General features: G+C 36.1%; 4 protein-coding genes across 5 annotated transcripts; 2 read left to right on the forward strand and 2 right to left on the reverse strand.

Annotated features, from left to right (window-relative positions):
* Nucleotides 1–1,778: 1,778 nt before the first annotated feature.
* On the forward strand, nt 1,779–2,495 carry LOC117618116 (E3 ubiquitin-protein ligase CIP8-like). Its single transcript, XM_034347735.1, has one exon. The coding sequence runs from the start codon at nt 1,779–1,781 to the stop codon at nt 2,493–2,495; it is 717 nt and encodes a 238-aa protein (XP_034203626.1).
* Nucleotides 2,496–3,298: 803 nt separating this feature from the next.
* LOC117620097 lies at nt 3,299–7,626 on the forward strand. Its single transcript, XM_034350202.1, has 5 exons — nt 3,299–3,648; nt 3,768–4,225; nt 4,990–5,102; nt 6,200–6,304; nt 6,885–7,626. The coding sequence occupies exons 2-5, from the start codon at nt 3,832–3,834 to the stop codon at nt 7,533–7,535; spliced, it is 1,263 nt and encodes a 420-aa protein (XP_034206093.1). The 5' UTR covers nt 3,299–3,648; nt 3,768–3,831; the 3' UTR covers nt 7,536–7,626.
* Nucleotides 7,627–7,711: 85 nt separating this feature from the next.
* On the reverse strand, nt 7,712–8,337 carry LOC117620098 (glutaredoxin-C9-like). The gene has a single exon (XM_034350203.1). It carries the CDS (start codon nt 8,299–8,301, stop codon nt 7,843–7,845), a length of 459 nt encoding a protein of 152 aa, XP_034206094.1. The 5' UTR covers nt 8,302–8,337; the 3' UTR covers nt 7,712–7,842.
* A 1,073-nt stretch (nt 8,338–9,410) lies between these two features.
* LOC117619431 (myosin heavy chain, embryonic smooth muscle isoform-like) lies at nt 9,411–13,547 on the reverse strand. Of its 2 annotated transcripts, XM_034349384.1 has the most exons (7): nt 13,463–13,547; nt 12,836–12,869; nt 11,377–12,713; nt 10,566–10,733; nt 9,993–10,439; nt 9,840–9,908; nt 9,411–9,717 (listed from the first exon to the last, which is right to left on the reverse strand). In XM_034349384.1, exons 2-7 carry the CDS (start codon nt 12,843–12,845, stop codon nt 9,565–9,567), a joined length of 2,184 nt encoding a protein of 727 aa, XP_034205275.1. In that variant the 5' UTR covers nt 12,846–12,869; nt 13,463–13,547; the 3' UTR covers nt 9,411–9,564. The 2 variants fall into 2 exon arrangements, with proteins under 2 accessions (XP_034205275.1, XP_034205276.1); XM_034349385.1 differs by lacking the exon at nt 10,566–10,733.
* Nucleotides 13,548–13,905: the final 358 nt, after the last annotated feature.

Raw genomic sequence — 13,905 nt, forward strand, 5'->3', positions numbered from 1 at the left:
GATCTCGACCGTTGATGTCGTAGACTTTAGGAAGAGGTCCTACGCAATGAATCTCTACCGTGGATGTTGTGGCCATGAGGCCCCACGTTCCGTATGCATCTGATTATGATATGATAGGATAGCTTTTGATGCGCAACCGCCTCCCCCACACGTTTTCATTGATGGGCCCACCATACGATCGCTTGTCCTACACCTACAATTCACGATGTAGAGAGCATTTTTACCAAAGACCAAGTAAAACTAAAATTATTTATTTACTATGTGATAATAATGTGACCTAAAAACTTGATAAATAACATTTTGCAATTTTGTTTTTATGCTCATAATTTGAAGGGGAAAATTATTGCATTTGGAAAGCAAACTCTAAACAACCAAAAAAAAATTTGTGGGCTTTTAGTTTTAACAATATTAGGTTTAGATTAATTATAAGAGTAAATTTCAAATCATTGGGGGCTTGTAGCTCCAATTTTCATAATTAAATAGTTTGTAATGTTACATCATGGTGTCACAATTTTTTTTTTGTTAAAAATTTATCTTGTGGTCAACTTTATGTACTTATTTTTACAATTATAACGTGCAAAAACACTTTAATGTTACTGCACAACAAAAATTACTAAATGTAGAAGCACGTTATTGTTAGTGCACAATGAAGACTACCAAGTGCAAAAGCACTTCGTTGTTAGTGCACAACAAAGAGTACTAAATGCGTAAACACTTCGTTGTAACAATAACTCAAAAAAGGCTTACTTTAGAAGGTAATTTTAGTTGCTATGAAATTTTTATAAATTAGGTTTAACGAAAATCATGTAGTAAAATATTGACGACTTAACTCTAACGGTATTATAGATTGTTAAATATCATTTGCAAGTACCAAATAAAGTTCATCAAGGTTCTAATGTCCAAATAAAATACAATCAGCTACAGTCATTTATATTTACTTTCTTATGATCAATGAGTGAAATTAAGAAAGGAAAAAATCTGATTAATCTATCGTATCATCTCCCATGATTTATCTAATACTTTTTAAAAAGATACCCTTTACACATTAAATAATAATTAGCTCCTTAGCACATGCTACTAACGTGGCAACTTGATTTTTTAATTTATATATTTTAAGTTAATTAAGTGCAATTTATGAAATTTTAAATGTTTTACCAGGCTAGTGATATTTTTTTTCACTTGGCTACTTGGGTTTGACCCATTAATTGTTTTACTTTTTAGGTCACAAACAATTTACATTATGTCACAATGTATAAGATTTACCTTTTTGCCCACGCAATTTTTAAAAAAAAAAAATTTGAATTTTTAACTAGTATTAAACTCAAATAAATAAATAAAGTTGTCATACTTAAAACGAAAATTGGGTTATTTAATCTCAAATTTATATTTTTTTTCCTTTGAGAAATACATATTTGAATAAAGTTTTCAGATAATGGAAAGAAATCCAATCGTTATGGAAAGAAATCCAACAATTGGCTCCATAAAAGGTTTTAAATTACTAGCGATATATATCAGGAAAGAGAATTTGAACATTTGGACACAAGACTCCAAAAACCAAAATAAAAATATTTATAAAAAAAAATCTCCCGCCCCAATATCTTTCTCCTAAAGCAATTAGGAAAAGAATACATCTCTAGGGATTCATGAATCCTAGGTTGATTGGGAAACCAAGCGCATCCTATATAAACCCTCTCCATCTCCACACACAGTTGCCTTATTCAACCCATTCTCCATTTTCTCGTATCAATTTCTTGCACTCGAGATACAATATAACTTCCATGGCCAGTGAGAGTTTGAAAGTGGTGGGCGAGACATATTGCAAGGCATGGCTGCAACAAGCTTTCGAACCCGAAAACGAGTCGTTGCCGTGCACCAAGTTCTCGGTGGATGTCAAGGCCACGGTTCGGCGGTGCCTGCTGCAGCAGCCCATTGATTTCAATGAAGATATGTCGTTGTTTTTGGAAGACGATAATTGGAGCGTGGATGAGAATGAAGACACAGTCGAACCCCTAGCGAACAACCCATTTGACTTGGCCAACGCCATATCCCAAACCCTTTCTCGGCTTCAAGTCCCGTCCCACGCTCACCAAGACATGATTGACACGATCATATTGCCCGAAGCTTTTAAGGCCGCAAGGGAGCATTGTGGGGGGCCCAAGGTTCTGCGTATCGCGGTGCGCGTCGATGTTTATGTTGCTGAGAAGAATTACATGGAGGAGGAGTTTGGGGGGACGGATGTTTTGGAGGTTGAGGATGACGGTAGTGATCAGCCTGCATTTGTGCCTGCGAGTAGGGCGTTCATTGAGAAGTTGGAGAGGGCTAGAGTCGAACTCTCGACAATGTGTTCGATTTGCATGGAGGATATTGTAGTTGGTTCCGAGGCGAATCGAATGCCGTGTTCACATTTTTACCATGAGGGTTGCATTGTGGAGTGGCTGCAGAAAAGTAGGTTTTGCCCATTGTGCCGGTATTCCCTGCCTGCTGATCATGATTGATGTGTAATCTCATTCTTTTTTATAGTAAATGAATCCAATTTCATGTATCAATTGTTCAATTTGTTATCTATAGAGTAATTTGCTGATTCATCCACTTTTAACTATATTTTTGTACCAAAAAGTTATATTATTGGTAATTTTTAGTATTTGTTTATTCGGTATTATTTTAGGATATATTTATCTTGTTGTGTCACTTCTGAAATAAAGAGAAGATATGAACCTGTGATATGTAAGTTTTTCTTCCGCGACATACCATAATTTCGTTCATGACACACATATTTATTTCAGTTTACCTTTTAGTGCACTTTTTTTGGCTAGTCTCAACCTCCATTTGATCCCCAAACTAATTAGATTAGACAAAGAATTACATTACTACAAACATTCCTAAAAAAATTGTGAGATAGAAATGACACATAACCCATAATATATTTAAGAAAAACCAGTGAAGAAATGAAGAAAAACAGCATATGTAAAATGAGTATAAAAAAAAAATTAAAGAAAATAATGGTGAACATGAGCGCAAATGTGAAGTTAAACAATATGAGAAGCCTTTGAACCAAAAAGAAAAAAAACCAATATGAGAAGAAAAGAAAACAGAGAAAAAAGACAATCAGTAAAAACAATATGTAAGTTTCGGTTTCGATTCCAATTTGAGGGATAAATTGGACCTAATCCAACCGTGCCCACCTCATATGCTTAGAGCTAGATAATGGTATTTTTGATAAATTCTTTCGAGTGCCCATTTTTATAGCGTGGACCTGTTTGTGCAGTTTAATATGTGTTCTCTCAAAAACACAAAAAACAAAAACAAAAGAAGAGTGTGTCACCTGAAACGGCACCGTGTAAATAAAAAGAGTCTCATTAAAAATTAGGGCAGAGGACGACCTTCTGCTTAACGAATACCTGAGCTGCTCAAGAACTTCTGATTGTCTCTCTCCTTCTGTTCACCATTACTCTCGTCGTCGCCTCCCGAACTCCTTTTCTTTTTCTTCAATTATCCGTGAATTTGTTACAATATTATCCCTTGAACTCCGTTTGGCTGCTGAGGAACTGCTGGAGAGAAGAATTTGAAGAGTTTTTCCAAGTCAAATTAACCTCAAATCGAAACCTTCACCTCGTCTCTCACTTTCCGTTGTTTCTCCGTATTGAAATGGTAATTCAAGTGCTTGTTTTTTTTTTTTTTTCCTTCTTCTGATTTTTTTTAATATTAAGTTCTGATATTGTTCTTTTGCTACCCTAATTTTTCATTTTCATCTTAATTTTTGTTCGTAGAAACGGCGAATTGAGTGCCTAGCAGCAATGCTCTAGCAAATGTAAATCGGTTTTCGTTTTGGCAATGGACGTCAAGGCTTTAGCGAAATCAAATAGGGCTCACGCTCAGCGCCATAGTAAAAAGCATCATCCAAATCAGAAAGCAAAAGCTCCCGCGGTAGATGGCGGGAAGGCAAGCGACGCCGGACCTGCAAAGAAGCCATTGGGCAAGCAAGTTAAGGAGAAAACAAATCCTATACATGGTGCCTCTGCACTCCCCACGAATTGGGATCGTTACGAGGAAGAATTCGAAGCAGGTTCCGAAGAGCCAGCAGGTGATGGGCTGAATAGAGCCCCTGATGTTGCTGTGCCAATGAGTAAAGGTGCAGACTATCGTCATCTGATTGCCGAGGCTCAGGCTCAGTCTGAGCTAACCATTTATTCAGACCCATTTCCTTCCTTGGATAATGTTCTACCTGGTATGTTCTTTGCTTCCATGTTATTGAATTTGGTTTAGTTTTCTGTACAATTGAATAGGGAAATTTATGTTTCTATTGGATAATTTTTGAAGCATATTTAGTTGATCATTTTTTTTGGGTGAAATATTTGGTTGATCTTTGTTGGTTAGTTTTTCTTGCAAATATTTATATGCTGGTTCAACTTGATTTCTGTTTCCTTTGTTAACATTACTTCTTTCATTTGAAGAACATGTGGAGGAATTCCGTTAAATTCTTCTGAACCATATAAGGACTCACCATAGGATGCAACTAACAATGAGTATGTGATAATTCACTTGAATCAGTTTTTTAGTTCTAACCTGCACCTTTATCCATATGCAGCTTCATCAATTTTTGTTTTTCCTTCTTTCTGTTTTTCCCAATCAGTGCATATACTTCAGCTTTGGCTCGAAATTTGTCTATGCGAATGACATTAGATTGTTCTGAGGCATGTGATATCTGAAGTCTTAGTATAGTGATGTAATTGCATGTCCATTTCCTACCTGATTCTCATATAGTTTCTTGGAGTTGTCACTAATTATCATTAGTCATTGTATTTGACAACATTAAGTAAAGCTGACACATAATTTGCATTTGACCAGTGTTTCCAATTATACAGTAAGGACTTTCCTTCATAAGTCGTAGGTTGGGAAAATAAAAGAAAAAGAAAGCAATACTATAATCTAATACTGTTTACTTGCCAGAGAGGTCCTTATAGTTCCAATATTAAATTGCATATTGTGCAGGGGACTGGAATGAGGGGATAGGATCTATGCTTTCGGTCAGGGGTGAGAGTATTCTATCGAGGATTGGAGATGATAATTTTGTTGTGAAGGATAAGACTGCTGCACATCATGAGGTAATGCGTTATTTACTTTGTTATTATGAACATGTATGTATGCGATGCATATATGTATCTATGCACATATGCATGCAATGGATATATGTATGTATTCACATTTCTTAATGCATCTCAATCATATATATCTGATGTAATGGCTGAGAAAAAAATTCGTGTTGAACTTGAAAGAATGATAAGGCAATCATTATAGATGCACACAGACAGGATTGTGATAGCCTGCTCACCTGGTAAACAGAAATTCAGTATTCCCCAACTGTTGAATCAACATTGAATAGTTCATACTCAAATAGTGATAAAGTACTTTTCTTTTATAAATAAATTGGTCCGTGCTCCCCCATGAGGAATAAGATTAGGAATGTATACACATAAAAAAAATTGGTCATATACTACTTGGTATATAATTATTACGAAGGCATAAATATAACTTTTACCCTTGTATATGCTGGGAACACATTCAATATATTTAGTCACTTGGATGCTTCATTTATTAATATCAGGAATTGTGCATCACAATTTACTATAAAGCACAAGCCACAAGGTAATACATGGTGGTTGGCTTTTAAACCATGCAGCCAATGGCTATGTTGGTAATTGCAGACAGGTTTTGCCCCATACAGAAATAAAGGGGTATAAAAATGAATTTTGAGAGTTACCAACAGTATTTTTCTCTATTGTGGCCGTGCCTTCCCTGATTTCTGCATCACATGTGTTTTATGCATGTGTCATTTAGACTACTGAGTTTTAATTTTTGCAAGTGTGATATAAGGATGTCAATCATTGATGTGCCTGCTTGATCTGACTGAGACTGGTTTTGTTGTTTGGCTGCCGTAAGGATTTATTATGTTTCTTTGTAAGTTGACTTCTTGTCCACGGCTATGTAATATTTCTTTTGCGTAGCAATAAAATTGGTTCTTCTATTCTTTTAATGAAATTCAGTTTTCTAAGTTTTGGTAAAATCACGTCCTTGTAGTAGGCTAAATGAAATTCTTGTCCTGTGCTAGTTTGTTAAGCTAGGCACTTCTTTTGCTTATTATTTTTTTCAGTTTTACTCATTCTCCAAGCCACCTCAGCTTTTATTTTTACCCACCATGCAGGTGTCATTTCTCTCCTTGAATTTGCATGCTCTTGCAGAACAACTGGAAAAGATAGCCTTACCCGAAAGGCTTTTCATCGAAGCAGAACTATTGCCACCAGAGCTGGTATGCTTTCCCCAAACTGAAGAGAACTAAATATAAAAAATAAATAAAAAGTGGATGCACATGAGAACGCATGCAGTTGTGGGTGTGCTCTCTTTGTTGAAGTTTTAAATGTCCTTAGTAGTTTTCACTTGTGAAATGCCAATGACATTTTGGGATGATTACCAATTCTGCATTTGATTTCTGTATGAAATGTAAGAACTACAACTATGAAGTGGTTAATTGTAGACTACAGTAGACTTCATATGTATTGCTTGTTGGGTTTGGGGATGGAAACATGCACTGCAAGGGCAAACTCAGAGGGAAATTATAATTGTAAACAAGATAGTGGTCAAAATTGGAAAATGCATGCACCTATGAGGTGAAAGTAGTACTTTTGAGTATAGTGATCAGTGCTTAAATGTGTGGGAGAGTGACGTCAGCAGAATATTATTCCATGGTTGTGGAAGGAAGTAGTGGTGATAAAATTTACAGTAACAAGTTTCATCCGCATAATTTTTAGATGTTCGTTAATAAATATGATTTCTGTTGCTATTTATGTTATGTGCTACAGATAAGTAACATATCCTTGTTTATGTAACAGCATGTGGAGGGACAAGAGGCGACCTGCAGTCAGTCCTCTGACCCGATGCAAGCAACATGTAATGAGGAAGCAACCCGGGGAATGCCTGAAGAATCAATTTCAGAGAAGGTCCAGGTTGCTGATCATGATATTGAGATTACAATATCTGGTTCAACCGGAAGTGGGCATCCAGACCCAATCTTGCCTAACCTGGGATCAGTTTCGGTGATTCAGGGTAATATCGATCCAAGTAAACTTGGCAAATCTGATTATCAAAGCAAATTATCAGAGTCCGAAACACAATTCAGTGTGAAATCATTTGAGGCATCAACTGCAGAGGCAGAACTGGATATGCTTCTCGACTCATTTGGTGAGACCAAGATAAATGATTCATCTGGCTTCAGTTCTGTTAAAACTGTTTCAGTACAAGAAGCAGCTTTCATGGCTCCACTTCAACTTCCGAGAAAAGCCCCAGATTCATCGATACTCGCGACTGCTAACTTTGATGATGAGCTTGACGACTTGATAAATGAAACATCCATACAGATCAGACAAAGTGGTCCATCTCAAGCCCAGAAAGAAAGGGCTGTCCATGAATTTCGATCATCCCATTCCGGGGGAACAAAGTCCGAAGAACATGATGATTTTGATTCTTGGTTGGATACAATTTGATTATGTTAAACTAGAAATCCACAATATGTAACCTTGTACTTGGTTGTTCCAGTAGGTTTACTTTTTCAATTTCTCTAGCCAATTGTCCCGATTGCTTTTCTTGGTTAGTTTTTATCCATTGGCTGCAGCTATGGACTTTGGAAATCACAAAATGAAGAAAGACCGTCTTTATTTTGTTCAACAACAATTCGTATCCCAAACTCTAAAATCTACACACAAGCTAGGAAAATGCCAACAATTCCAAATTCCAGCAAAAAAAAGAACCCAACAATTCCTGAAAAATCTACATTAAAATGAAAAAGTAAGATCAAAGCCACAAGGCCCCGGCTTGTTTCAAAACGGGAACCAATTCCCCAGATATATGAGCAGCAATAACACTTTCCAATCCCCCAAACAAATCACCACCAATAAACACAGCAGGAAACATAACAACCACCTTTGATTTCGAACCACCACAAATCATCTCCAACTCCTTTGCAACAGCAATCTCGTCCTCCTTTCCCTCACCAACCTCGTACACGGTTGGGTTGACACCGTGGCCTAAAAGCAATCGCTGCACTACATGTCCCATGCAGCACCCGCGTCTCGTGAACACGATCACCGCCGTCTCAGACACCATGTTCTTGATCATCACATGATCATTCCTTGTTCCTTGGATGATTTTGTCTTCGGCCGCCACAGCGGTCGGATTTGGACGTCTGATCAGTGGTAGTGCGGTGGTGGTGCCAATTGGTGCCCATGACTTGTATGGAATTGCTTGGTGCATTTTGTGTGTACTAATTAAGCAAGCTCAAGTAAGAGATCAGAGAGAGATTAGTATGTAATGTAGAGCTAGTATATACATATATATATATAACATTGAAGAAGGCAAAGAGGGTGACTTGGTTATTGAAAGAGTCCACGTCAACGGCAAGGTTAGGTATTCTTGTTTGTGCATGACGTTTACATTTGTGTCACGTTATGCTTCTGAATACGTACTGCTGCTGCTGCATATATTATAATAATAATATTTTGGAATTTTTTTTCTGTTTCTCTTGTGTGAAAATCAGAATTAATGTGCGTTTGTTGAATATTTGGGTCTCTCACTTTTTGTGTGTTGGTCCAATCAAATACGCACTTCTGGTGGTGCCAAAATAATAATAATATTGTGATTTCAAACGACGTCATGAACAATCATTTGTGATGTCCATCAAATAGAGAAAACTGTTTTGTTGTAGTTGTAGTACCAGAACTACCCAATGAAATTCCACAATGCGTCACAATGCCGTCCTCAAATTAAAGCAAATAAAAATCTATTAGGTCGGTTGTTGTTGTTGGTGTGACGTTCTTTTTATGGGCTTCTGACTAAAGTTGTCTATGGATTAGTCTCCACACCAAAATGGAGGGAGCTTCTTCTATAATGAGAGGTTATAACGAGGGATTCAACCCAACAGTTTAATAATAGTTTTGTATTGAATCAAGTCTTTCGTTATAATCTCTAACCTTAATTCTAGCCTCCCTTCCAAAATGTAAGGGTGAACTCAGATGAATGTTGGGTTTAAATAGAAAGATTTTTAAAATTTGGGATCTCATCATCTCGCACACCCATAATTTCTTCTTTGTATGTATATACATGGGACGGATAACATAAAGGCTTGAACCTAAGACCACCTGGGAGCACAACAAAGGTCTGAGCCAATCCAACTAATCTTTGTGTATATTTTTAAGAGAAGAGTGTAGGATGAATTTCATGGAGTTCCCGTAACATTAAAATATTTAGAGAAATAAAAAATAAAAAAGAACAGAGAGATTGAGAAAATCAAAGGGTTAAGAAAGCAGCTGGAAAAATTTACTTAAGATTTTATACTTAAAACTCAGTTATTTACTGAAGGCTAGTTCAATCAAAACAAAGATCATTAATCTTCTTCAGTTCCAAAGGGCAAAAAGATTATTTAGAGAAGTTTATATGCATCTTATATGTACTTGAAAGAAACCCAAATTAATAAACTTCAAAGTCTAGGTAGGGCCACGTGGCCTTAACATAGCCATTTTAAACTTTAAGCCAATCATCATCATCATCATCATCAGCAGCAGCAGCAACATCAGCAACAACCAACTCTTCTATGCTTTTCTTGTTGATATAATGAAGATACTCCATTTCACTGTTGATAGATGTAATCTCTTTCTTCGAACTCTCCTGATTCTAGTCAATCACAAAAAATAAAACAACAAAATAATATTAACATTTGAAAATAGGTTAATTAATGCATAATGAAAATAGGTTAATTAATGCATAATATGATTGATTATGGAAATTAAACAAACCTTTAGTTCTTTCGACAAATCTGCCACCACTTCTTCATTATGCTTTTGCTCTAAAGCAAATCTCTGATTCTGAAAGAAAAAATAATAATTACCAAAAGAATAATTAAGTAAATAAATTGATTTGAAGTTGAGAACAAGAAAAAAATAAATTACCATTTCTTGCAGTTGAATATCTCTATCCTTAAGAGCTTTCTCAAGTAATATCTTGTGCATTTCAGTCTGCCCTAGCTTTTGCTCAAGCCGTTTTTTAAGCTCCTTGCTTTGATCAGCTTCATTCTGCAGCTGAAGCACTTTCTTGTTAAGCTCTGCCTTCACAAGTTGTTCCTTCTGGCCAAAAACTATCACTTGTTGTCTTTTCATCAGCTCACTTTCCTCAAGAGCTTCCTTAAGCTGTATCTTTTCATCTTCAATCTTCTCAAGCTCTTTCTCAAGATGTTCCTTTTGAGCCTCACTCTTTGCAAGCACCTCCTTGAGCACCTTCTTCTGGCGTTGACTCTCCTCGAGAGCTTTGTCGGCATCTAGCTTTCCATCTTTAATCTGCTCAATCATTTGCACAATCTGTTCCTTCTGAGTCTCACTATTTTCAACCATTTTCCTGATCTTTTTGTTTTGAAAATCACAGCCGGAAAAAAGATTGCCCGATTAATCATTGAATAAAATTGTTTTTTCATTAAAAGAAAAGCTAGCTTAAGTAAAATGATTTTAAGTTGAGAACAAGGAAAATACAATTTGCCCAAGATTTTTGTAAAGGCCTTCCTGGAGGTCCTTCTTCTGGAATTCACTCCCCTCAAGAGCATTTTTAAGCCCTAACTTTGCAGCTTCAGTTTGCTGAAGCTCTTTCATAAGATTTTGCTTCTGAGCCTCACTCTTCTCAAGCAATTCTTTAAGATTCCTCTTTTGAGATTCAACAAGAAGAAGAAGACAAGAATCATTATTGTTATTCAAATTAAAATATCAAACTACATCAATCATGATAGAGTCCTAATCATTTTGATTTTAGTCTCCTAATTAATTTTTGAGAAATTTATAATAAAACCTATTTCTTGCGTTGATTTTATGTATAAACACTAAAAGCTATAAATTGAAGAAAACAAACACAAAAAGGACCCCATTGATGTGTGAAATACCATTATTATCTTTACATTATGATTTTTAGAAAGAAAAAAACTTCAATGGTAATGTTGTAATGTTTAGGTTTTTCAAGGCTCGTATGGTATATTTGGTTCTTTTTGAAAAGTCAAAATGGGCTTTTATAAGGTTTGAATATTATAGGGCTTTTTTATATTTTGGGTCCTACTTATAGACTTACATGCGAAAAGCCCCAATTTTTTTATTTTTTTTAATATAACATAGGTACAGAATTTTAGGTCCTTTAGGTTAAGTGTGCATTATGATATACACAATTTAAAACCTACTTATACATTCAAATTAATAAGAATAACATCTTATTTAAGGATAACAATCTAATTTCCTGTTACTTAATCCAAAAAAATAGCCAAAGTAAATTTATAATTCGAGTGGAGAACAAGAAAATTACCATTTGATCCAACTGCATCTCATTCCGATGAAAAGCTTTTACAGTGTGCTGTTGTTCTTCGTCGAGGTATTGCTTATTCATCTCCAGCTCCTCTTTGAGAGCTTTCTTCTGACATTCACTCTGCTCTAGCTTTTTCTCAAGATCATTCAAAAGCGTTTTGTTTCGACGACCTTCAGTCTCCAGCTCAAGCACTTTCTGCTTAAGCTCCTTCTTCTCAGTCTCACTATGCTTACGCTCTGACACAAGATCTCCCGTTTTAGATCGAATCTCCTCGAGTTCTTTCTCGAGACGTTTCTTTTCAATCTCAATCCCAACAAGCTCTTTCGTCCGACGTTCACTATGCGCAAACTTTTTCTCAAGATAATCATTACGCAGTTTGTTTTGATCTGCTTCCCTCCACAGCTGAAACAATTTATCATTAAGGTCTTTGTTCTCAATCTCCTTAATCTTCACTTGACTACTCAGCTCAAGCATTTTCTCCTCAAGCACCGTCTTATCAGCCTCACTCCGCCAAAGCTCTCTCTCAAGATCTCCCATCTCAGCCTTAATCATCCCCAGGTCTTCCACAATATATCCCATTTGAGCCCGAATCTCCTGAAGCTCTTTCGCAAGATCTTCCTTTTCACCCCGAAAAGCCTCAAGCTTTTTCTTTTCAGCTTCACTCTCCGCAAGCTTTTTCTCAAGATCACTCTTAAGGTTTTTGTTTTCAACAGCTTCACTCTGCAGGTCAAGCACTTTCTGATTAAGCTCTTTGCTCTGAAGCTCTTTCTTCTCAGCTTCATCCTGCAGATCAAGAAGTTTCTTCTTAATCTCTTTCTGATAATATTCCATCTTCTCAATCTGTCCCTCAAGATTTTTCTTTTCAGCGTGAATCTCCTTAAGCTCTTTTACAATATCTCCCTTTTCAATCTCACTCGCCTCAAGCTCCACCTCGAGCTCTCTCCTCCAACACTCACTCTGCTCAGCATCTTCCTCAAGGATTTGCTTATCTACCCCAAGCTGCTCAAGCTGCTTCATAAGATCCACCTTTTCAGCCCAAAGCTGTTGGTTCCGATCAACTTCACCCTGCAGCACAAGCATTCTCTGAGAAAAATATTTGTTATTAAGTTCCTTTTCCTTCTGCAACTGAAGCACTCTCTTTCTAAGCTCCATCTTATCAACTTCCATCTGCTTAAGCTCCGTCCCCAGATCTAAATTTTGAGCCTCAGTCTTGTCAAGACATGCATTAAGCCCTCTCTTTTCAGCTTCCAACTGCACAAGTAGTTTCTTATGCTCAATCATCTGAGCTTCAAGCGATTTCAAGGCCTGCTGGTGACTTGATTGAAATTGAAAGTATCCTATTTTACAACATACATAACATGAAAAATAATATAAGTTAGTTATCTTGCAGCCCTTTCTAAAGGCAAAGGGTAATCAGAAACCTTAATTATGAAAAACAAAATCCAAAAAAAAGACTCACCATACTCCATTTCTACGTACCGAATTGTGATCACCTACAATTCAGAAAACAAAACTCCCAGGTTATAATTAGCATATTAGAATTTTCATATGTACATGTAATTGAAGTATACCAATACATAGTAATTGAAGTATACCAATACAAATAGTAATTGAAGTATACCAATACAAATAGCATATTAGAATTTTCATATGTACATGTACGTTCTTAGCAGAAAGATCTGCAAATTAAACAATTGTAAGTACTATGTAATTCTATGCATCAGTGTTACACGAACAGATGTGAGAATACACTTGAGATTCCTCGTCTATACACAAATCTTCTCGATCAAATGCTTGTTTTACACACTCAAAAACAATAAAACTCAAATTATTCTAACTTCCACCCGTACAGGGAAGCATCTATCAATTCGTTTCAAATACCTTAATTCTATTTCAATATAAATCGACCAATAAAGTCAATCATGTTAGTTTCTGGAAATTTTTTGGTATTAAAACTCCAGTTTTGGAAGCCCTTCTTCCGCAAATTGAGTGATTTTGGATCCAATGGAAAGAGGATAAAGCCCTTCACAAAGTGATTCATGAAAACAGAAAAAAGATTAGGTGTAAGAAGGAATTCAGTACTCACAGTACGTAACAAGAAGAGCCAAGTTCCAAGCTTCGGTTTTGTCCCTTCTTCTAGGTTGAATGGAGATAGCTAGGGTTTGGTTGGGTGCGTGTTTTATAGGGACGATTTTCCTTTCTTTTCTTGTTATATATATATAACGTGGGAAAGGGGTTATATCTCCCAAAGCCAATTACAATTCTAACTGGATACAAAATTAGTAACAATATAATAATATTATTATCGGAAGAGATAGATTCGGGTTATTGGACTTGGTTATCTTGGAGGAATATGATTCCAATATTATCAGCAGGGTTTTTGGCTTTTGTATTCCATGAGACTTCTTTATTGGAGAAGTCATTATCGGGACACTTAAGAATAAGGAATTGAAATTGAATCAATGGTTGATCTGATTCTTAATTTTTAGAGTATTAAATTATGAATTTTATCATGGATTCTTATAATTT

This window comes from Prunus dulcis, chromosome 2, assembly GCF_902201215.1.
Source record: "Prunus dulcis chromosome 2, ALMONDv2, whole genome shotgun sequence".
Lineage (NCBI taxonomy): Eukaryota > Viridiplantae > Streptophyta > Magnoliopsida > Rosales > Rosaceae > Prunus > Prunus dulcis.